This window comes from Amblyomma maculatum, chromosome 5 (genome assembly GCF_055883805.1).
Source record: "Amblyomma maculatum isolate TAMU_Amacu chromosome 5, ASM5588380v1, whole genome shotgun sequence".
NCBI lineage: Eukaryota > Metazoa > Arthropoda > Arachnida > Ixodida > Ixodidae > Amblyomma > Amblyomma maculatum.
In genome coordinates this window covers 102,897,831-102,922,409 of record NC_139348.1, presented here as the reverse complement: position 1 = coordinate 102,922,409, position 24,579 = coordinate 102,897,831, and the positions used below count along the sequence as shown (strand labels likewise).

Genomic DNA, 24,579 nt, shown 5'->3' with positions numbered 1-24,579 from the left:
GCTTTTGTTGGGGAAAGATTCAGATAAGAATCGCACAGAGAAATATAACGAAGAAAATTAGCGCTCCAATTTGTTCAGTCACTATTGCAGAACTGTACGAGCACGTCCCTTTTTTACGATCTCGGAAAAATTCTGCTTGTGATAATATTTTGTGAAGTGATAATTCATACTCAAGTAACCTGCCGTGGTTAGCGACAAGCAGTGAAACTGAGTGCCTATATTTCATGCGATTTGCGGAGTTTGGCTGTTTGACATTTTTCTTGCAATAAAGACTAATGGAAACACTTTGGATACATGATTCACTCTCATTAGGTGGGTATATAGGCAGAATAACAATATTGTGCCATAAAGGAATTTATTATTTCCTTTCGTCCAGTTGCGATTTGCAAGGTTAGTCAACAATAACACATCGTTATTATTGGACGAAATTATCCCAATTTCTGAATACATGCTGAAGAGCAAAGCTCCAAATTTCTTACTGAGCAAACAGAGAGCGACCATTCAGTAGAGGAAGCAGCCTTTCATGGAAGTTTCACTTGACATGAAGGTAAAAGAAAAAAGATTGGGCGAGAAACCGTTGGCGAAATCCCATTGAAAAACAATGGAAAATATGTACAGCTAAATTCTTCTTACTTTTGCAATATGATATACGATATGCTAAAGAATATATATCATGGCCCGTGTCTTAAGTGCTCTCGAGAGTCCATTCGTCACTTTGACCTTGTATCTAGTCGGAGAACCAAGAATAGACCATTTACTTCATGCTTTATCTGCAGGGAAAAAGTTCACGAAAGACTCACCGGCGGGAAGTACGCAGAGAGGCGACTAAGGTCATCCCTGTACTTCACTCACGCCCCCGTTATAAAGAGCCTAATCGGCAAGTTAGGCTTGGGAAGAACGGAGCCTCCACTGAGCGCTGAGAACTACTGCCAGTACAAGTACTACAGGCCGTGGCGATCTTCACGCATGGTTCCGTTTACGGCCAACCTGGCCCTAGTCCTGTTCCAATGCGGCCACCAGAAGTTCTACATCCTCCCGCTGCTGAACGAAAAAGTCATCAGTCTGCCAGGATGCCAGAACGAGCTCTGCTCCATCAGCGAGTTCCTGCGCACTAGGGCGGTCGTGCCGTCCAAACGTTGCGATTTGGCTAAGATTTGCAGCAAAGACTGGAAACCGAACGCGGGACCTGAATAGTGAAGATGCCTTCATGACCTGAAGCTTGTGCTTCCATCACTGCAATGAAATAAAAGAATCAGCAAACCTTCTAAAGTGCCCAGTTCGTCTGTGCTGCTTGTCATTTATGTTCAAAACGCTATAGGAATGTTGCTTTGTCGTTAGAGAAAGGATGCGCTTGAAATGCAAAAATTCACAAACATCCAGAGAAACTCACACCTTTACTACTTAACTCGATATTTTGTTAGACTCAGTAACTGATTTTATTTCGTGAATATTTTATTACTTTTTGTGTTCGAGCTTCTCTACGACGACGCAGCGCTTCAGCTCTGTGGACTGGTAACATGGTTTGCCGGAACGAGTCCACCGCTTTCACAATAGCGGTATGAAACGCAAACGTTTGACGGTGTCAGCGCCGTGCCTAAATCCTAGCGGCTTTCACTTCGGAACCTGCCAGGGCCAGAGCTCTATTTCATGCTCTTCAACGATGTAGCTGCGCTCTAATACGCAGTTATGCCTTGTTATAATCTTCCTAGAATACAGTTCACCGTTTCAAGATTTATCCACGTGGGCTCGGCGGCACCACAGAAATGGAGCACCCTAACTGTCTTGACTAAGTTACGCATTTCACCCCCCTTTCCTGACACTTGAAGCTCTCTGTTCTCGAAGTGCTGTCCACCTGCACACCATCCACTGTCAACGCTTTTTCTGTGCTTCCGTCCGCATATGTTTTTGCGGGTACGGAACAGCAGCTGCCAGATCATGTTCTGAGAGCCAAGTGCGAGCCATTGCCTGTAAGCGGGGATACCTGGTTTCCGCTCCAGCATCTACAAAGTCCCTGTTCATCACCACCGCTATCTGAGACAATCGCGGCGCCCTCCACTGGATAGGGCCACATAAAGCCCTACAAAGCTATCACGGCGCTTAGTGGGCGGCACCACAGAAATGGAGCGCCCTAAATGTCTTCACTTCGTTACGCAGGTAATGAATTGCCATAGTCTCTACACTAAGCGGTCCAGTGACCGCTGTCTCTTTGCGCTGCCGGGTCCACGGCGATCTTTAACAATATTTTATGAGTGCTCAAACATGCTGCAGAAACTACTTCTGCTGGCCGGTGATGTAGAAACGAACCCTTGTCGCGACCCTACTGACAGCTCAACTGAAACACTTGACGCGCTTACAGCTTTACGATACGGGCAGTCAACTAAACTTGAGCAATTATGCTCTATCAAGTCAACCATTGCAGTCCACTTTCGAAGACTGAGTGTGACTTCCTGTCTATTTCAGATCCATAGTCTCAGATCGACAACATTCAAAGTGCTACCACTAATTGCTTGGCCCAAGTATCTGCTCTGACTGCTCGCATTGACGACCTCGGAAACATGTTCCGCCGAAGCAATTTAGTGTTCTATGGGCTCAAAGATGCAAAAAACGAAACTCGGAGTAATCTGAAAAACTGGTAACAGATCTCTGTCTAGAGCGGCTCAGCATAACCCTCGAAAGTGAGAATATTGAGCGAGCGCATCGTATAGGCACATTCAGAGACGGAAAACAGCGCCCGATCATAGTAAAATTCTTGCATTTCAAATACAAAGGACGCATTTTATCTTCAGCCTATAAGCTAAAATCCACCGATTACGCAATTAGTGAAGATTTCTCTGCTAACACCCGTCTCGCCCGTAAGCGCCTTATTGAATATGCGAAAGCTAACCACATGTCTTACAAGCTGCGCCACAATAGACTAATTTCTAATGGTAAAACATACATCTTTCACCACGCAACTGGGAATGTTCTTGAACGTAAGTCATAACAGCTACCAGTTCTCAGGAAACCCAAAAATGATGACCTATCACCTCTTTACACTAAAATTCGCAGTATAGTACCCAAACGTGAATCCTTGTGTAGTCATCAGTTCATCGTCTAGTAACATCGTTTTTTGCTAACTGAAATATGGTTAAGTTCCCCTATATCGTATTCTGAAATCATGCCTGATTTACCCGAGTATCATATATTCAGGAAGGACAGACCTGACGCCTGCCATGGCGGCGGTGTTCTGATCACTGCCAGACGCCCCCTAAATTGTTCCATTATTAACATAGTCAACTCGTTGGAAATGATTTGGGTGTGCTGCCATGCTTCGTCTCCCCGCGTACTCTTAGGTGTATGCTATCGACCACCTGATATGGACAGTTCCTTTATAACACTGTTTCATGAAGCGCCTGAGTCGCTTATCTCTTCTTACTCCAGCACCCCTATTTTACTTTTCGGCGATTTCAATTTTACGTTCATAGATTGGAACGATATGGCCCAAACCATAATGAAATGTCACGTATCTAGCGAATTCTTGAACACATGCCTAACTTTCGGCCTGACTCGAATGGTTTCTGAGTCTACCCGCACTACTAATCATTCAGCTAGCATTCTTGACCTTGTTTTGACTACTCACCCTGAGGCAATCTGCACTGCTTCGTATATTACGGGCCTTAGTGACCACGTTGTTGTTCATACTACTTTCTCTGCCAGCTTTCCCAAAATCCCCAAATCCCAAAAAATACTAACACTGTACGACAAAGGTGACCACATTATTATGAAGCGTGACCTCCTTGCATTCTATAACGACTTTGCTTCTGCGTATCCCTCACGTTCTATTGAGTCGAACTGGTCTCTCTTCAAATTGGAAATGTTGGTAAAACTTTACATCCCTCAGTATAACACAGCAAACACACTTGCCTTGGTTCAATACAACACTAAAACGTTTAAATAACAAGAAAAAAACGCCTCTTCCGTTCTGCCAAGTTATCTAATATTAAATGTGCATGGGACAAATACCATACCATTGCCAAGCAATTCCGACCTTACTGCTGAAACTAAACGCCAGTTCTTTTCCAATACCCTCCCTGAAATGTTACGAGCCTACCCAAAGCGCTTCTGGAAAACAATTAATCCTGATAAAAATACTACTGTTTGACTATGTGACAGTAGCGGCTCGTCAGTAGGCATATCTGACGTGTCCCATGTATTAAACTACGCATTCTGTTCAGTTTTTACTAACGAAGAGTCTCATGATGTTCCCAACCTTTCACAGTTGCCACATCGACCAATAGACAGCATCGCATTCAACTCGCATGGTATTGTTAATATTATTGATTCGCTAAAATATTCGTCTTCCTTTGGTATTGATGGAATTACTTCCAAAGTATTGAAAAACATGAAACATGTTTCCAGTCTTATTCTTGCACTGATATTTCAGCAATGTTTTGATACTGGCTCCGTTCCACTTGACTGACGAATAGGGAAGGTCATTCCAATCTTCAAAAAGGTGACCGATCATCTCCAAGTAATTATCGACCCATTTCGATAACCAGTGTATGCTCTAAAATCATGGAACACATCATATACTCTAATGTCACTACTTTTCTAACTTCAGTTAACTTAGTTATCTTCTTCCCTTAGCTTAGCTTTAGTACCTCAACTGAGTGTGTAATAGAAAGTTTTCTTTTGACGTTGACTAGAGTACATACAGGTTTACTTTAAAGATTCAAGTAATCAATGGATAAATACCTGATCAGAATATTGCATGAAATGTGTTTGCACAGACTGCAGGTGCATCGTCTGAAAAAAATTGGCAAAGCATCAAAGTTTATTCCTTAGTCATGCAACACAGCCCCATTCTACCTCCAAGCTCTAAACTTCTACAAGGTAAAGAGCGCCCTTTTCCTCGAATTATAAGGCGTTTTATTGTTTGGGGTGTTATTTGGAATACACATGCACTACGTGGCTAAGAAGCAAGCCTTGTTGCCTGGTAAAGAGGGTGTGTGGAATAATTGCATTGAAGCAATCCTTTTGATATCGAAGCCACTCAAGGGAATGTTGAGTGTCATTGACTCGACTTTTTAGCTGTAGCCCTCTGCGGCGCATGTTCCTATACATGCATATGCTGGTCCTCTCGCAGCTTACTTGCAGAAGCTCTTTAGCCTTGGAAGCTTCAGCGAAGTAGGTTGATGCGCATGGCAGGCCTTAGCAGCTGTATTGTTAAGAAACACAATAAGAACAATGAAAAATACTAGCAGTAAATGAAAGAGCATTAATGGTTCATATAATTTGCATAATCATAGAAATATGGTGAAGAAAGCGTCTGCAACTACGCACAAGTAGAATAACTTTATGAAGGTATTAGCAACTATACCAAAGATATGTAACATCTTAAGAAACATGTTTAAAACAACCAAATAAATTAAGACTCATATGACTTTCCGCAGTCTAGTAAAGTAAAAAGCAATTAAATAACGAACAATACCATGCTAGAGCTATTAGCCCCGAAATTACGCAGAAGCATATTCTTCCTCAAACAGAACATTTTCTCTTCTGAAATATCTTTTTAGTGGTACTTTGCAGTCTATAGAGAACAGGAAATATATCATGTAACTAAAAAGTTCCAAACTCAGAACTCACAAACTCAGAAACTGGCACAAAAAAAAAACAATCTTTCCACCCATCCTACACCAGAGGTGGCATGCTCCCTTAACTTGAAACCAGGTCAGTGGCAAAGTAATGGGTCAGATACCATGTGACACATGTTATGATCTGAATGATTTAGGCACACCGATATAGGTATCCGAATGAGAAAGGCGCACATATGCATGGCGTGTGCCTTGCCACAACTGGTAACTACTGTGTACAATGCACAGTAGGCAAGCGAAAGATGCCATATTAGTTTCATTTTCACTTCAGTTGTTGAATCCCTTTCCTGGTGCTAGCATCAAAGGAGCACGACGAAATTGAAGCGGAAGAACCATGCAGGTCAACGGAAAGCACAGTTTTATGGTTTACTTTCCTGTCTGCCGTGTAGCAATTTCCTTATGCCTTCGTTTTTTTAACCCTCTAACTGGGTTAGAGGTATTTCGTTTAAAGGTAGACGCAAGCTAGGTGGGCTGAGCAGCGTGTGAATACGACACAACACGTTAGTAGTACTAACAAGCTTCTCGGTCACAGACTGCCTGCAGGAACGAAAATTCCTGACAGCCTCGCTTGAGAACGGGTTTATAGTATTCGATAGCGTAGATGTAAATATACAGGCGGAAGAGGCTAACGCAGCACGAAGGTTTTTCGAAGGCATCACTGATCACGCTCGTGCTGTCGAGGAAAGCAAATGCTATACGTGCACGTCACACAGACCGTCGGCGTAGCGACATAACACGCCAACGCAAGACGCCTGAGTGCTGAAGTTGACACCGAGCAATGCAAGCGGAACTATCTACCACGAAATAAATGTTGCGCGAGTTCAGTGAATTGCGCCGTTATTTAGACTGCACTATCCTGTACAAGACAAATCTCATCGAAAATTACATTTGTTTTATAACAATAATCGTGATGACCCTTCTCACCACGAATAGCTTCATATTAATCTCGGAAACGAAAACATACCACCGGCTGGAAAAAAAAAAGGTTATACTGCTGATCGTTATCAAATAGCAGCATCAGGCGCGATGCCCGGAGGCTCCTACGATGGGCATTACGATGAGGAGCCTTTCCATTCACGCTGAATAATTGTGAAATTTCTCAGATTCTTATCTGTAGTAATATGTAAACTCAGTGCACTGCCAACGTACTTCCGTTTCTCAGTGGCGTCAGCGACACGTTAACATGCCGCTTTTCTCCACGTCAATTTTGTAAATACGTTCGTCAACTAATCACGATTTTTTGAGCATCTCCAGTGACGTCGGCGCCTGACCTTCGCTCTGACAGTCCCTGGTGCACTTGGAGTATGTCAGAATGACGCGTGAACCGTTACAAACGCGACTAATCTTCACACAACACCACAAATGTCGTCAGAAGCAAGCAACAGCAATACATTTTCAAGGGACGAGGTAGGCGCATTTATAGTGCCTAGAATATACTATAGCGCATTCCTCAATACTTCCGCCATCTTGCGCAGTGCGGCCAGACTTCGCAGCGCCCCCTGGCGTTTGTTATAGCTGCAAGTTCCTTTGACTAAACATAATATGCTAGCTAGGTTTTCACTCCATATCTCACCAAACGTAAACAAAATAGGCGTACAGTTTAGTTTAGGAGAGCAAGACACCTCAAGGCATCGCGAAAGAGGGAAAGCCTGGTTGTCGACAATATTTCACAAAATGTCAATTTCAAGGAAACTATTTAGCGGAAACTGAAAGGAAACACTGCACAGTGTTAAGGATAGAATACGGGCTTTAAAATTGCACAAGAGCAAGCGATCATATTTTTCTGAAATTTCCCTACTCTCTTTTCTTAACCCAACCACGGCTGCCGCACTGCAGAGGAGGCAAAACGCAAAGACGTTTGGGTCTTGCTATGTCAGCACACGCTGATGATTGCCATATTGCCGAAATTATGCTCAAGCGCTTCAATATGGCACCTCTTTAACCCTTTGACTAGCACGTTTTTGTTGTGGTTGTTGTGGCTGTAGGAAGAAGGAAAAAAAATACATGGGCCTGCTACTGGCTCTGTACCCGAGCCGCCTCCGCTGCCTAATAATCATGGTTCAGAGGAAGGGTAAGACGCAGTATCTGTCAAACTTGTTGCTGTGGACACCTGAACCACGCCGTAAGGTAGGGGAGGAATGTGGGAGTAAAAGTGTAAAGAGAGAAAGTGGAGCTGTAGTGGAGGGCTAAGGAGTAATTTCGACCACCTGAAGAACTTTAACGTGCGCTGACATCGCTCAGCACACGTACGCCTATTCGTTTCGCCTCCATCGAAACGCAGCCGCTGAGGTCGGGATCGAACCCGGGTACTCCGGCACAGTAGTCGGGCGTCTTACCAAGGCCCGGCGGGGCCACCTTCGCTGCCTCGTGCAGACAGAAGCGAAAATAGAAGAGAAAGGAAAAAGAAGGGGGAGAGAAAGACGCGCGCCGCCACAGCAGCCGTCGTCCACCGCCAAAGCGGTGGCGGGTGCAATGACGGCCTAAAACAGATCAACATTAGGTGGCTGGCTAGCCCCCGCCGCAAGCGGCGTTGACCTACCATCCCAGCCCCGTAAGGCCAGGAAATGCCACTCTCCGTTCTCATTCCTCTTAAAGTGTGTTCCGGTGTCTAATATTAGTACGCCCCGCCGGGGTGGTGCAGTGGTAAGACGCCCGACTACGGTGCCGAAGTACCCGGGCTCGAACCCGACATCGGCGGCTGCGTGTTGATGGAGGTGAAACGAAGAGGCGTCCGTGTGCTGTGCGATGTCAGCGCAAGTTAAATATCCCCAGGTGGTCGAAATTACTCCGTAGCCCTGCACTACGGCTCCTCTTTCTCTCTTTCCACTTTCACTCTCACCTACCTCCCTTCCCTTAGGGCGCGGTTGATGTGTCCACAGAAACCAAGTGAAACGGTTACCGCACCTTTCCCTTCTTATAAATCAATCAATCAATCTACTATTAGTACAAAAGATCTACGCCTTCCTTTTACTCTAAAAGCAGTATGCGTTTGACCCTTTACCGCAATTAACGTATAATTGGTTTGTCCGTTCCTACCGAAACGTGGAGGAAGGAAGGTAAAGATGGTATAGCGTAGGGATCCGAAATTATTTGGGCGAATTGCAATATTGAAAGGCCCCACAAAATTCTACTATTCACTAAAAGCATCCTTTCACTCCACAATGAAACTCAAAAATTTTGAAGTTAGCTTCGCTTGAATTGATAAAATCGCAAGTCGAGAATGCTGCTCGTTATCGGCCCTCAACGCACCTCACGCCGGTGAGCAAGAGAAAGGGAAGAGAACACGTCATGACGAGGCCCCACCCCGCCCCATTTAGCCCGACTCAGTTGGGAGCCTGCAGTAAAGGGGCGCACCATAAGCACCGATGACGCCATCGGGAGGGTTTAACGGCGTGGATGTGTCGCCCTACTCTGATGCGAGCGGTCCCATGGAGAAGTTTTTTAGAGTTGTATGTAAGTTATAGGGTTCATGAAAAGTACACTCCCAAAGGGCAACTCTACTGATTTCTTGCAATACCATATTCCCTCAAGTATCATTTGGGAGGCACCACTGTCCTTGCCGAGTATTCAGGGCCTTTAACGATTCACCTTCGTCTAAACGGGCTGGGTGCAGTAGGGGAAAGATGTGCTTTCGATGAAGTGGAAAGGACAGCAAATGTCTCACTTTCCGGTGGGCAAACAAAGGTGGAATTAAAGAAAGGAAGGAAGGAAAAGAGAGGAAGCAGGGGGAGGGAATGAAGGAACGAAAAAGAAAGAGGGAGGAATAGAGGAACGAACGAAAACGGCGAGAAAAAAATGAAGCAAGAGGAAGGAAGGAAGGAAAGAAGGGTGGATGGAAGGAGAATTTTCTTACCTCCTTGGTTATTTTACATCGACTGACATTGTCAAATACACGGCCGATTTCTGCCCAAAGGCTGATACAAGGCTGTCTGGCCGACGGGCTGCGAAACAAAGCTAATACAAAATGGTTGAAGGTATTTGTGCTAGGTATTTAAAAGGATTGAACTTTCTGGGTTCGGACGTGACAGAAGCGGCCGCGTTTCGAAGAGCAGTGGAGGCTATTTTGTTCGGCGATGATGATGACCGCCAGCATTGGCAGGTAGGGAGGGCCAATGTGGCCGAAATAAACAGTGGACGTCTAGACCAATTGGCCCACCCACATAATCTCACAAGACTCAGTGAACAAATATTATGAGCCTTCTGTGGACCTTCTTTCATTTGCACATGCCATCATCATCTTCTTTCATTTGTACATACCATCATCATCGTCCCGCGGTGCCGGCTCCGGCGCGTGCCTGGGTTGGTGATCTGATTAAAACGCTAGACAAGGCTTCGCTGTCCTTGCCGCCACGACCTCGCCGCCTTGACCTAGCCTTCTTCCACAAGTGGTGGAGGTGAGAATTGATCCCCTTGCTGTTTTGTGCCCTGCCTCTCGCTGGAGCTACGTTCCGGTCGCTGTTTACCGCCTGCCACCATCGTTATGTCTACCGAGAGCACCCACGAATCGGCAGGACCCTCTACCTCGGCTGCACCACCCCCTCCGACTGTGCCCACACGACAACGCGACCCGCCGCTCTTCGCTGGTCGTCGCGACGAAGACGTCGACGACTGGCTGGACACCTATGAACGCTGCAGTACCTACAACCGGTGGGACGATGCTCTAAAATTTCTGAATCTTTCTTTCTGCTTCATTGAGGTCGCCAGAACCTGGTTTATTAACCGCGAACCCCTCACCACTAACTGGACAACATTCAAGCAGCAGTTCCGCCAATATTTCGCGGACCCAGCAGTTCGGACTGAGGTCGCGAAGAACAAGCTCGCCTCTCGCCTCCAAGGTCCCAATGAGTCGTACGCGTCTTACATAGAGGCCATACTTGCACTCTGCCGGCGTGTTAGTCCCACCATGCCGGAACCTGAACGCGTACACCACATCTTAAAAGGAATTAATTCTGTGGCTTATAATACCCTGATTGCCCAGAATCCTTCTACTGTTGACGCCATTATTGCGACCTGCCAACGCATCGACCAGCTGCAGTCCTCCCGATTGCAGCCCGGCATTGCTACTGGCCCGACCTATGCTGACCTGGATCTACCGGCACTGATTCGAGCCATCATCCGGGAGGAGCTCCAAGCCCTCAAGCCTGTTTGTCGACACGGATGCGATCATTCTTCCGTACCTTCTAATGGCGCCGGTCTCCGCAACATCATTAAAGATGAGCTGGCCACAATCACGCGACCTATGGCGTCCGACCTTCCTGCAACCCGCCCAGCATCGACTTACGCGCACGCCGCAGCATCACCCCCTCCTTTTGTTCCGCCGCCCCAACTGGCATCGCCCTACAACCACATCAACGCCGTGACGACGGCTCAGCCTACGCCACCCTATTACGCACCCTGGCGCCCCTCTCGCCCAGTGTGCTACTACTGTGGAATACGAGGACATATATCCCGCTTCTGCCGTCGACGTATTCAGAACGAGCGGCGTGGTTATGAAGCCTTCGAAAGTGACGTACCCTCATATTATCAGCGACGACCTATTTCCAGCCCACCTCGAAGATCATCCCCACCTCCAGAATCCTCGTCTGAGCCTCGTGGAGCCCATGCATCCCGACGTCGGTCCCTATCCCCATACCGCCGTTCAGTTTCCCCTCTCCGACCCGCAGCAACTCTCCCTGTCCGCCATCCGGAAAACTAAGCGTTGCAGTTTTCGGAGGTCAAACTGCAGTCTGCGAACTTACCAAAAGTCCTCCAGATCGCCCGTATGTGATTTCTGTTTTCGCTGAAGGATTACCGGTCGAAGCATTGATTGATACAGGGGCTGCAATTTCTGTCATTCACGCTGATTTGTGCTACCGTTTGCGAAAAGTTACGACACCATATGATGGGCCTGAACTCCGTGGAGCCAATGACGTCCCTTTGCTCCCTTTAGCAAAGTGCACCGTACGAGTTGTTATTGACGGCGTCCGCCATCAAGTGCAGTTTGCTGTGCTCTCACCATGTGCGCATCTGATGATTTTTGGATGGGATTTTTTGTCAACCGCTTCGGCGTTAATTTCTTGTGGCGACCGTGTTATCCATATGACAGACAGCGATTTTTCATCTGAAGTTTCTGAACGACATCATCCCCTCGTTGCCGCCGCTGATACTGTTCTGCCTCCGCAGTGCGAAAAACTGCTTACCGTTGTTTCTGACCACATCGCTGACGGGGACGTACTCATCGCACCATCTTATCGTCATCTTGCACGCGGTATCGCCTTCCCGTCTAGTCTGGTGAGGTGCTGCGACGGCTCAGCGACAGTAGCGGCCACTAACACTTCACGTGAATCCCTCGTGCTCCGAAAAGGAACTTCTCTCCCCTGCCTGGTGGATGTTCAACCTTTGTCCTTGGTGGTGCTCACCGCCCCTCAGCCTCAGCACCGTGTTTCGACAGACGTCTCTCTTTCTGTTCTCACAAAGACTATTAATCCTAACCTCACGCCGAACCAACGCCAAGAACTGCTGACATTGCTTCGACAACAGCAAGCCATTTTTGATGCCACTTCCCCACCACTGGGACGGACTAATGTTGCGCACCATCGCATCATTACTGAAGGTAACTCTATCGTTCGCCGACGGCCTTATCGGGTTTCCCTCTCAGAACGAAAAGTAATTGAAGAAAATGTAAATGACATGCTCCATCGCAATATTATTCGTCCCTCGACAAGTACATGGTCCTCCCCAGTAGTGTTAGTTAAAAAAAAGGACGGCTCGGTACGCTTTTGTGTTGATTACCGCGCACTCAACAAAATTACCCGCAAAGATGTATACCCAATGCCAAGAATTGATGACGCCCTTGACTCTCTCCAAGGCTCCGAATATTTCTCGACTTTGGACCTCCGCTCAGGTTATTGGCAAATACCTATGCACGAGGACGATAAAGAAAAAACCGCTTTCGCAACTCCCGATGGCCTTTACGAATTCAATGTTATGCCTTTCGGACTTTGTAACGCACCAGCGACATTTGAAAGGATGATCGATACTGTGCTTCGTGGCCTAAAATGGAGAACCTGTTTATGTTACTTGGATGACATTGTCATCTTTTCGTCAACTTTTAACGACCATCTCACGCGTCTGAATGAGGTCCTCACGTGTCTCGCTTCAGCGGGCCTTCAGCTCAACACCAAGAAGTGCCACTTTGCACAGAAGAAAATTAAAATATTGGGACATCTAGTCAGCGATGACGGCATTCGTCCAGACCCTGAAAAAATCATCGCAGTCTTGAAATTTGCTCGTCCACAGTGGACTACAGAATTGCGCAGTTTTCTCGGCCTGGCGTCTTATTTCCGGCGTTTTATAAGGCATTTTGCAAGTATTGCTGCTCCACTTCATCAACTACTTAAAGCACGCAGCCCTTTCGTGTGGACTGAACAGTGCGAAGCTGCTTTTAATAAGCTGAAGCACGCCCTCACATCAGACCCTGTTCTTGGCCACTTCAGTGACAGCGCTCCAACCATCCTGCACACTGATGCCAGTGGTCTCGGTCTTGGCACTGTACTTCTGCAGCGCGATGCAACTTCGCGTGAGAAAGTGATTGCCTTCGCCACTCGGACTATGACTCCAGCTGAGAAAAACTACACTATTACCGAGCAGGAGTGTCTTGCCGTCGTCTGGGCTGTCCAAAAGTTTCGCCCTTACCTATACGGTCGGCACTTCACAGTTGTGACCGATCACCATGCTCTTTGCTGGTTGTCTTCGCTCAAACATTTGACAGGCCGACTTGGCCGTTGGATTCTACGCCTGCAAGAATACAATTTCGACGTCCCTTATAAATCGGGTCGCCAACACCAAGACGCCGACGCTCTTTCTCGCTGTCCACTTTCGGAATCGGCTTGCTGTTTTTCTTCTCAATGCATTTCCACCTATGACCACAGCCGACCATCTCTTTCCCCGACGTATATCACAACAGTTTCATTTGACGACTCTGAGAACAAACACGCTCTCCGCTCACAGCAATTAGCCGATGCCTACTGCCGTCCTATCATCGACCGCCTTATTGGCGCTTCGGACCCACCCAATGCTCGGCTTCGCCGACAACTTCGCAATTTTAAGCTCGAAGATGGCATCCTACTCCGCTTCGTGTATTGCCCTGATGGAACTCGCTGGATCCCAGTCGTGCCGCGTGTGCTTCGCCCACGTATACTGGCGGCTCTCCACGATGACGCTACTGCAGGTCACCTTGGTGTTGACAAAACCTACGACCGCGTGAAAAAACGATTCTTTTGGCCTGGCCTATCTTCTAGCGTTGCCAAATACTTCGCATCCTGCCCTCTATGCCAACGTCGCAAATGGCCGACTTCTTCACCCGCTGGCCTTCTACAACCTGTCCCCTGTCCCGCCACGCCATTCGACGTAGTCGGCATCGATTTATATGGTCCCCTACCTCTCTCCAATGGGGGTAACCATTGGATTATAACAGCTGTCGACCACCTTACACGCTACGCTGAGACAGCACCTGTACCGACCGGCTCTGCTCAAGAAGTAGCAAATTTCTTTTTGCGATCAATTGTATTGCGACATGGCGCTCCTCAGGTGCTCCTAAGTGACCGCGGGACGGCCTTCTTATCGACAGTCGTTGCCGAAGTTCTTTTCGCGTCATCCACCATTCATAAGACAACCTCGAGCTACCATCCCCAGACTAACGGGCTGACTGAGCGATTTCACCGCACCTTATCGGATATGATCTCCATGTACATTACACCGGATCATCGAAATTGGGACACTATTCTACCATTCGTCACTTTCGCCTATAACACAGCAGTACAGCGGACTACCGGTTATTCTCCATTTATCCTCGTTTATGGCCGTCCTCCCACTACAATTCTCGACGCTTCCTTCTTCTCTAAGCCCGACTACTCCACATCGGTACCTACCCAGTTCTTACCTCGTGTGGCCAGATGCCGTCATCTTGCCCGCCTAAACACAGCAGCGTGTCAGGAAGACCGCAAGAGTCGCTACGATTCTACGCATCGCGTGGTCTCTTATCGTCCCGGTGACGAAGTACTACTTTATACTCCACTGCGCACCCCTGGCCTTAGTGACAAATTCCTCCACCGCTACTTTGGTCCCTACAAGATCATCAGCCAAACTTCTCCAGTTAACTACAAAGTCACGCCTGTTGATCCCCCAGCCGATCGACCCCACTGTGGAACTGAAACTGTTCATGTTTCTCGCTTGGAACCGTTTGTGCGCCGCGGTACATCGGTTAGTTAGGAGCGGCCAGGCTGGCCGCTTCCGATCCCCCGGGCAGATTGTGTGAGCCTTCTGTGGACCTTCTTTCATTTGTACATGCCATCATCTTCTTTCATTTGTACATACTATCATCATCGTCCCGCGGCGCCGGCTCCGGCGCGTGCCTGGGTTGGCGATCGGATTAAAACGCTAGACAAGGCTTCGCTGTCCTTGCCGACACGACCTCGCCGTCTTGACCTAGCCTTCTTCTACAATATGTTTTGAATCATTCAATCAATTAATTCATGGAGGTGACCGGCAACGGCTTCCTGTGCTATGAGGTATTAATTAGTGCAGGGTAGATCTTAATGGGGTAAACATAATTCGGAGCTTTCTAATAAACCTATTACTTTCCTTTGAATCGCACGTTCCCGCCTTCCTTTACTAGGGCCCCTTACGGGTGGCCACCTAGAAATCTGACAAATTACATTCTATTCTCAATGGCTTCGCTTATCTAGAACACAGATTACACAAAGATTTGTTCCATATTTTTATGGCCCCGTCGGGGTGGTGTAGTGGTGAGACACCCGACTACTGTGCCGGAGTACCCGGGTTCGAACCCGACCTCAGCGGCTGCGTTACGATGGAGGCGAAACGAAGAGGCGTCCGTGTGCTGTGCGATATCAGCGCACGTTAAATAACCCCAGGTGGTCGAAATTACTCCGTAGCGCTCCACTACGACTCCTCTTTCTCTCTTTCCCCTTTCACTCTCACTTCCTCCTTCCCATTAAGGCGTGGTTGAAGTGTCCACAGAAAAGAAGTGAGACAGTTACCGCACCTTTTCCCTTCCTATAAATCGATCAAATTTTCATGTGTTGTAGGCTCTCATTGCACCCACTACCATTTCGGTGGTGGGCGACGGCTGTTGCGTTGCTCGTATTTCTATTTCTCTTTTATTTTCTTTCTTCCCTATTTTCTCTTTTGTCCGTACGAGGCAGCAGTGGTGGCTCAACTACAGGCCCAGTAGCAGACCTGTGCATTTTCTTTTCCTTCCTCCTTCGGTCGTAACAACACCGTTTAACAGAGTGGTATGAGCGCCCGTATGTGCCACGTAACGTCCTGGATGCACGGAAACCGATATGTCAGACACAGCAGGGATTTAAAGTTTTCAAAATGGGTTATTTTCCCGCGTTATTGTTGAAATAAGAACGCTAACTTAATGAACATGTGCTCTTTGCGGAACTCACATGAATTTTTCAATCCCATCTGTGTTGACTTTCTAAAAATCCAATAAAAAGTTCAATTCTAACAATTTATTTCATCCAATATTTTGCGTGCTTGCTAGTCGCCACCGTTAACTGAGAGACGGTTGCTTCGAAGAAACGACGCAGTCACCGCTCGAAGTAGAGAATTCGGGACACATATGAGGAAGAATGCATCTGTCCTGCTATTTCGAAGACGTCCTCAACGTATGCAAGCGTATCAGTGCAACAATGACAGACACTGAGCGCATCAAACGTGGGTTTAAGGGCATTGAGGAAGCTTTTCACATGCAGCCAAAAGCCCCCCTCTATCAGCGAGATCATCAACCTCTGCCAGAGTTATCTAGAACGGCGCCGAGGCGAGTCCTCACTCGCTTGCCCTCAACACAGGCCGTGACTCTTAATAACATGACGTAACAAGAGCAGTCAAAAGTTCTCTCGTGCTCCAGATTAAGCAATTTGTCCGTCAGGAGATCGCCTGGTCGCTGCTTCCTTTTGTTTCGAACCCGCCCTCAAAATTGGCACCGACAGTTCAACATCTGATCCGGGAGCAAGTGTCCAAGGCCATTCCGTCAATTTGTCACCCGTCTGCAGTGTCTCCCGTTGCAGCGCCTCCTGCTGCTGCGCATGCGGTTGCAGCGCCGCTTACGTACGCTCAAATAGCCCCACAGCCACCGCCAGTGTTTACTCCTTTTCGATCGCCGCCTCTAGTCATTCCTGCTCCAGCTGTTCACTCGCGACCCCAACATTTGCCCCCATAGCGAACACCAGACAACTTGCCTATTTGCTACGTCTGTGGCATCGCTAGACACGTGATGCGTCACTGCTCTTGCCGCATCATGGCCGCTTTTGACAAAGCCGACCACCGAGCATACGCTTACGACCCTCCTCGGCATTTTACGAGAACCCCAACTTCCGAGCCCCTCGACCCCGAATACCATCCATCTGTTCGTCGCCGCTCTCCGTATGCGCGTTGCTGTTCGGTGTCTCCCATGCACCGTGGTTCAATCCCGCCGCAATAAAACTAGTGATCGCAGTTTCGGAGGCAAGAACTGCGTTTTCGACGGAGGATGTAAGCCCTCGCTTTTCGCCGCCAAATTTGATCAAAGATTCTGTGGATAGCATCGATGTTCTTGCCCTCGTTGACACCGGTGTTGCTGTGTCCGTGCTATGCGAAAATTGTGCCGCCAGATGCGCAAACTGATGACGCCGCTATATGGGTTTTCGCTTCGTGCCACTAATTTCCAGCTCATCAGCCCTGCGGTCGTTTGTACAGCAAGAGTTCGCATTCAAGGCGCCCTCTACATCGTTGAATTCATCGTCCTTTCATCATACTCTCACGAGGTCATCTTGGGCTGGGACTCTCGATCCCATCATCAGGTCGTTATCGAATGCACTCCTACTGAAGTAGCGCTGCTTCCCCTCTGAGATGCCACGACGACCGGCACCTCTAATACGTGCGCCAAACTCACTATGGCTGACGATGGTTTCATCCCATGTTGTGCCGGTTTTCTGTCCGTTTTATCCGACAATCTTTCGGACGGATCTGTCATCTTCACGCCTTCTGACTGCTTCACGCATCGCCATTGTCTACCCCTGCCATTTGCCGTGTTTACTTTTGGAGCTGGATGCAGCACCATGGCCGTCATCAATCCATTCGATTGCTCGTTTTCTTTTCTTCGTGGCGATGTGTGTGGGATACGTCCAGCCTTTTGCCTCGATTCTGGAATGCGACAACTGCAATAATAACCCTTGCCATATACCGGTCGCTGCGCTTACTTCTACATCTGCTGATTCCTCTCCAGCAGACATCTTCGCCAGCTCTGTTGACAATAAGCTCACGCCGACTGAACAGACCCAGCTTCTTGCCCTGCTTGACCAGTTCCGTGCCTCCTTTATTTTTTTAGGCCGCACATAGTTTAGGCTTGGTTTGGTTTGGTTTGTGGGGTTTATCATCCCAAATGGACTAAGGCTATGAGAAATGCCGTAGTGGAGAACTCCGGAAATTTCGACCACCTGGAGTTCTTTAACGTGCACTGACATCGCACAGCACACGGACGCCACTCCCTTTCGTCTCCATCGAAACTAAGCCGCCGAAGTCGGCTGCGTTTCGATGGAGGCGAAAAGGAGTGGCGTCCGTAGGCCGCACATCGGTTGTTGCACATCGGATTGACACCAGTACCAATTCGCCCCTGCGCCAACGACCTTACCACGTTTCCGCGAACGAATGTCAAATCATCGACGAACACGGGGCTTAACCGTGGCGCAATTCAACATTCGCACAGTCCTTGAGCCTCTCCCGTCGTTTTTATCACCAAAAAAGACGACTCCATCCTGTTTTGCGTTGATTATCGGCGCTTGAACAAAATCACTGATAAGGACGTCTATACCTTGCCTCGAATTGACGACGCCCTTGACTGTATGCAAGGCGCCGAATTTTTCTCATCTTTGGATCTACGTTCCGGGTACTGACAAGTCCCGCTGGCCGATGCAGACCGTGCCAAGACGGCTTTCGGGACTCCAGACGGACTGTACGAATTTAACGCCATGTCGTTCGGACTGTGTAATGCAGCTGCCACGTTCTCCTGCATGATGGACACAATATTGCGCGGCCTTAAGTGGAAGACTTGCCTGTGCTATTTAGAGGACATTGTTGTTTTCTCTCCGGATTTTCCGACGCATCTCGTTCGATTGAAACATGTTTTGGAATGCGTTACTGCAGCTGGTCTCCAAATAAAAGTAATGTCACTTTTCCGCACACCAATTGACAATTTTGGGCCATGTCATTTGTAAGGACGCTGTGCTTTCTGACAAAGCTAGACTTCGTGCTGTAACTGGATTCCTAAAACTATCCCCAATGAAGGAACTAAGAAGTTTCATAGGCCTCTGCTCTTATTTCCGACGCATCATCCGCAATGTTGCTTCCATCATCGAGCCATTGACAATCTTCCTTCGTGGAAGCAACGACCACTCCGGCTGATGTTCTGCGTTTGACGAAACGTTTAGTACACGGCACCGATTGCTTACTTCGCCGACCATATTGCGGAATTTCGACCCTGTCGCTCCTACGGAGATCCACAATGATGCGAGCGGCACAGGTATCGGTGCTATTCTCGCTCAGCGTAAACCCGTGTGTGCTATGTTGTAGCCCACGCGAGCCGCACCATGACGAAGCCGAAGCTAAACTAATCAGTTACTGAAGAGTGCCTAGCCATACTTTGGGCGACAGGAAAATTACGCCCTTATGTGTAGGCCGACCCTTCGAAACCGTTACGAACTACCACTCCCTGTGCTGGCTGTCCTCCCTTAAAATTCCCACTGGCCGCCTCGCTCGCGGGACATTACGGCTTCAAGAATATGATATTCGTGTTGTGTATCCATCTGAAAGGAGGCATAACGATGCCGAAGCACTGTCTCGCTCTTCTCTAGATTGCTGCTCGTCATCTGCCCTCAACGCACCTCCCGCCGGTGAGCAAGTGAAAGTGAAGAGAACACGTCGCGATGACGCCCACCCCACCCCGTTTAGCCCGCGTCAGCTGGGAGCCTCTAGTAAACGGGCACACCCAGAAAGCACAAATGGCGCCATCGCGGACGTTTTAAAGCGTGGATGTGTTGCACTATGGTTGCAAGCGGTCGCCTGGAGTAGTTTTGAGCTATATGCAAATTATAAGATTCACGTAAAGAACACTCCCAAAGGGCAACCCTACGGATTTCTTGCAATACCCTCAAGCACCATTTCAGGGCACTTTAACTTTCACTGTCCTTGGCGAGCATTCGGGGCCTTTTATGATTCGCCTTTGTCTAAACAGTCTTTGGTGCAGCAACGTCAAAAATGTGCTTTCGAACAAGTTGAAAAAACAGCAAATCTCTCACTTCTTGGTGGACAGAGAAAGCAGGAATAAAAAAATGGAAGAAAAAGAGAGGAAGCTTGGGTAGGGAATCAAGGAACGAATGCGCAAGGAAGGGAGAATCGAACAAAAATGTGAGGAAGGAATAAACAAAGTAGTAGGGAGGATTGAAGGAAGGAAGGAAGGAGAGTTTTCGTACCCCCTGTTTTATTTTACATGTACTGGTATTGCTAAATACACAGCGGCTTTCTGTCCAAAGGCTATCGCAGTTCCGACGGGCTGCGAAACAAAGCTGATACAAAATGGTTGAAGGTTTTTGTGGCAGGTACTTATAAAGATTGATCGTTCTGGGTTCGGGCGTGACCGAAGCGGCCGTATTTCGAAGAGCAGTGGGAGGCTATTTTGTTCACCGATGATGCTAACCGCCAGCATTGGCTGGTGGGAAGGGCCAACGCGGCAGAAATAAACTCTGGACATCCAGACTTCGTTGCGCACCCACATAATATCACAAGACTCAGTGATGAAACATGTTTTCAACCAATCAATCAGTCCATGGAGGTGACCGGCAACGGCTTCCTGTGCTGTGAGGTATTTGTACAGGGTAGATCTTAATGCTCAAAAATTAATTCGGAGCCCTCTACTTGCCCTATTTTTTTCCTGTGAGTCGCACTTCTGCGTTCACTTACTACAGCTCCCTGCGGGAAATTTGGCAAATTACTTCATCAGCCTCTTCCCTTTCCTAGAACAAATTTTACACTAACATTTGCTCCATATTTTTATGTTATATGCAGTCATTGAACCTGCGACCATTTCGGTGGGGGACTATGGCTGTTGCAACGCGCGTCTTTCGCTCCCTCTTCTTTTTCCTTCTTCTCTATTTTCTCTTTTGTCCGCGCGAGGCAGCGGAGGTGTGTCAGCTTCTTCTTCTTCTTCCTTGATATTTGGCACATACGCACAAAGGGGGATTGGCCAGGGTTCAGTGTGGACTGCCAAATGTCCTACACAATCTGAATTAGTGTATTAAAGTAACTGACAAGTAAACAAAAACATAAGATTTAAGATAACAAAAGTTATTGAAAGAAAATATATGAAGCAAAAATTTCGAGTTTTGTAAATTTGGAATGCAATTAGCAAGGGAATCTGTCTGTAGCTGTGATGTAGTTATGTAAGTACTAACAAATTTGAGGCAACGCAAATCCTTTCGCACTCGCAACGAAGGAGAGTAGAAGCGGGACCGACAACATAAATCCCAAGTGTGTCAGCTACAGAGCCAGTGGCAGGCCTGTGCATTTCTTTTCCTTCTTCCTTCAGTCGCAAGAACAACAACATTTAACAGAGCGATATGAGTGCCGTTATGTGCCTCGTAACATCCTGGACGCTCAGGTATGTCAGACACAGCAGTAATTCAAAGTATTCAGAATGTGTTATTTTCCCCCATTATTATTGAAATTAAAACACCAACCTAACTCACATGTGCTCTTTGTGGAGCGCACACGAATTGTTCAATCCCATCAGCGTTGACTTCCTAAAAAGACCGTTAAAAAGTTCAATTCTAACAATTTATGTCATCCAATACTTTGCGTGCTTGCGAGTCGTTACCATTAACTGACAGAATGTAGTTCCAAAGAACTCCGCAGTTGACATGGCTACTTGCTGTGCGTTTTTGTATGTATGTATGTATGTATGTATGTATGTATGTATGTATGTATGTATGTATGTATGTATGTATGTATGTATGTATGTATGTATGTATGTATGTATGCACCCAATAAATTCTCTCTATGCTAGAATGCAGACCCATTCATGATTATGTTTGTAGAGAATTCATTGCAGTACTTCGTGACACCATGTGGGGAGAATGTATCTGACTGGATCGTATGGTTGCATAACCAAATTCCCCAACGTGCAACTTTGCACTGAGATGCATTACATTTTTCCTCTTTAATTCCAGTGGGAAAGAAACATTGCACAAAAACAGTTCCTGTCGGATGCACCCTTAGTAATATTTGCGGGGCTCAGCATTGCCAAGAATATTTATTCGGGTCTAAGCTGTGTTTCGAAGTTACTGTGCAGTACTTTAGCTATATTCACTGTCAATGCATCAAATTTCGATGACAGATAAACGCACTTATTATGTCGCCATTTATTTGTCAAAATATCAGATTATAGATGATTTCGGAAGTGCTGTAGAGGGATATATTAAATGCTTAATACAATTTATATATGCTGAGCTACTGCAAAAGAGCAAACGAATTCTACCCTATGCCTACGGCCGCCTCGCAAGGGATGAGAACGGAAAAGGCGTCTTATTTATTCCGACATGGTCGAAACTGCAAAAGCGAAAGCTTTTCTTTAAGTTATGGGTGGCATTTGCAAATCTCCGACAGCTAACACAGATCCAAGGACAATCCAACAGAAGCCACACAATATGAAAGGCCAGAATGCAATCCATAACCAATACACAGCCCAATCTATTAGTCCAGTACCACTCCAGTAAATCCAAAACATTAGGTAAACTACAAAAAAAAAAAAGCCATCCTCAAATGGGATTCCTACTCCTCCTCTTCTGATCACCAGCCTAGTGCGATAGCCACCTAGGACACGTGAGAAACATCGTGATTTTTATTGTTTATTGGTTTATTTCTTGAGTATCGATTCAATGGTGATTGGGCCTCACACTTCTGGTTGATCGCTACGAAGTAAGCGGCTCTCACGCATGCGCATAACGGGCGGCGCGCACACTAGAAGGTGCTGCTGCTGCTGTGGCTGTCGGAAGAAGGAAAAGAAAATGCATGGGCCTGCTACTGGCTCTGTAGATGAGCCACCTCCGCTGCTTCGTGCAGACAGAAGAGATTTACTGATTTACTTATAGGAAGGGAAAGGCGAGGTAACTGTCTCACTTGTTTTCTGCGGTTGGTTCACAGGAAGGGAAAGGCGCCGTATCTGTCACACTTGCTCTGTGGACACCGCAACCGCGCCGTAAGGGAAGGAATGAAGGTGGGAGTGAAAGTGGAAAGAGAGGAAGAGGAGCCGTAGTGGAGGGCTACGGAGTAATTTCGACCACCTGGGGATCTTTAACGTGCGCTGACATCGCACAGAACACGGACGCCTCTTCGTTTCGCCTCCATAGAAACGCAGCAGCCGAGGTCGGGTTCGAACCCGGGTACTCCGGCACAGTAGAGACAGAAGAGAAGATAGAGAAGAAAGAAAAAGAAGACGGTGAGACAGACGCGCGCCGCAACAACGGCCGTCGTCCACCACCAAACGGTGGCGGGTACAATGACGCCATACAACAGATAGAAATTCGATGGCGGGCCAGCCCCTGCTGCAAGTTGCTTTGACCGACCTGTCCCAGCCTTATCAGGGGAGTCTCTATACTGGAAGCGCGGCTCTGACACACGTACGTATGCTACAAACATGGCAGATACCGCGCCTTTCCTTTAATGTAAACCAATTTAATTTTTACGGTGGTTAATACCAGGAATGTGGCTATTGACAACAATGCGTCATCGTCTATTTGTAGAGTCCTGGTCTGTAATAAAGTCCCTTTTTCCACTTAAGAGCAAATTATATCAAAAGGTCAAATATTTCTGTAATTGACCCTTTTGTCTCAGAAGCTAGATGTGATTGGGAGGGAATACTTTCCAAATGATGAGTAAAAGCTATAGAGATTGTACTGAATGAGAATAATGGCGGTAACTGCGGGGTATAAGGACGTAGATGGTATTAACGGCATATTTTCGCTCTAAAATTTGGTAGGTCTAGTATGGTTGGTTGGTTGGTTGGTTTGTGGGGTTTAACGTCCCAAAGCGACTCAGGCTATGAGAGACGCCGTAGTGGAGGACTCCGGAAATTTCGACCACCTGGGGTTCTTTAACGTGCGCTGACATCGCACAGCACACGGACGCCACTTCGTTTCGCCTCCATCGATACGCATGAAAAGCAAACAAAAACTCATCTTCAAAAAACAAGACTCTTAGCCCACTATCGATACATCGCATTCCTGACTACAATGCTAACATGATAAATGATCTAATCCCAGTAGGCTACTACTAAAATGCATAGTAGGAATAAGAAAAATTTCGTTTCCTTGAGGCGAGAGCCTCATTCAACGCACGAGAGAAGTAAGCGGTATTTGTCAGTAGAAGAGGCCCACACCATATGCCCCAGAAAGTGCAACAGGTATATATAACATGGTTTCGTAACAAAACTGTTACGCAGCCGTTCTCTTTGGAGTTTTCAGGGTGGTGGCAAACTATTTTTTTTTCGCACTCAGAATCTATCTGCTAATCATATTAAAGGCTATTTCGCAAAAGGAATTTGAACTGACCGTCTTTGTGATACTTCCGACGGTGTTAATTCCAAGTGTAGGTGTCCCCCGAGGAGTGAAGCAGATAGTACGGCTTCCTGCCTTCCAACAAAAAATACCTAACAATAGAAGGCCAATTCTTTCTCAATACTGTGCGGCAGTACGTTAATGCCAAGCCACCCAGCAAAATGATTGAAAACTATGGCGCACAGTGCTCCCTATGACTCAGTCAGGTTAAGCTAATTTTAAGGTCGCATAATTTGTATTTTAAAATTGGTCGTTCTCTTGTTAGCATCACTAAAAGAGTTAAGTTCATGAGG

General features: G+C 47.2%; 1 protein-coding gene across 1 annotated transcript in view; it reads left to right on the top strand.

Moving 5' to 3' along the window:
• LOC146189058 (multiple inositol polyphosphate phosphatase 1-like) overlaps positions 1–1,251 on the top strand; it is a 38,015-nt gene extending 36,764 nt beyond the window's left edge. Inside the window, exon 10 of the mRNA XM_084605172.1 lies at positions 777–1,251. Coding sequence (XP_084461298.1) covers positions 777–1,194 — 418 coding nt within the window. The 3' untranslated portion in view covers positions 1,195–1,251. The remainder of the gene's footprint in view (positions 1–776) is intronic.
• The last annotated feature ends 23,328 nt before the right edge of the window (positions 1,252–24,579 follow it).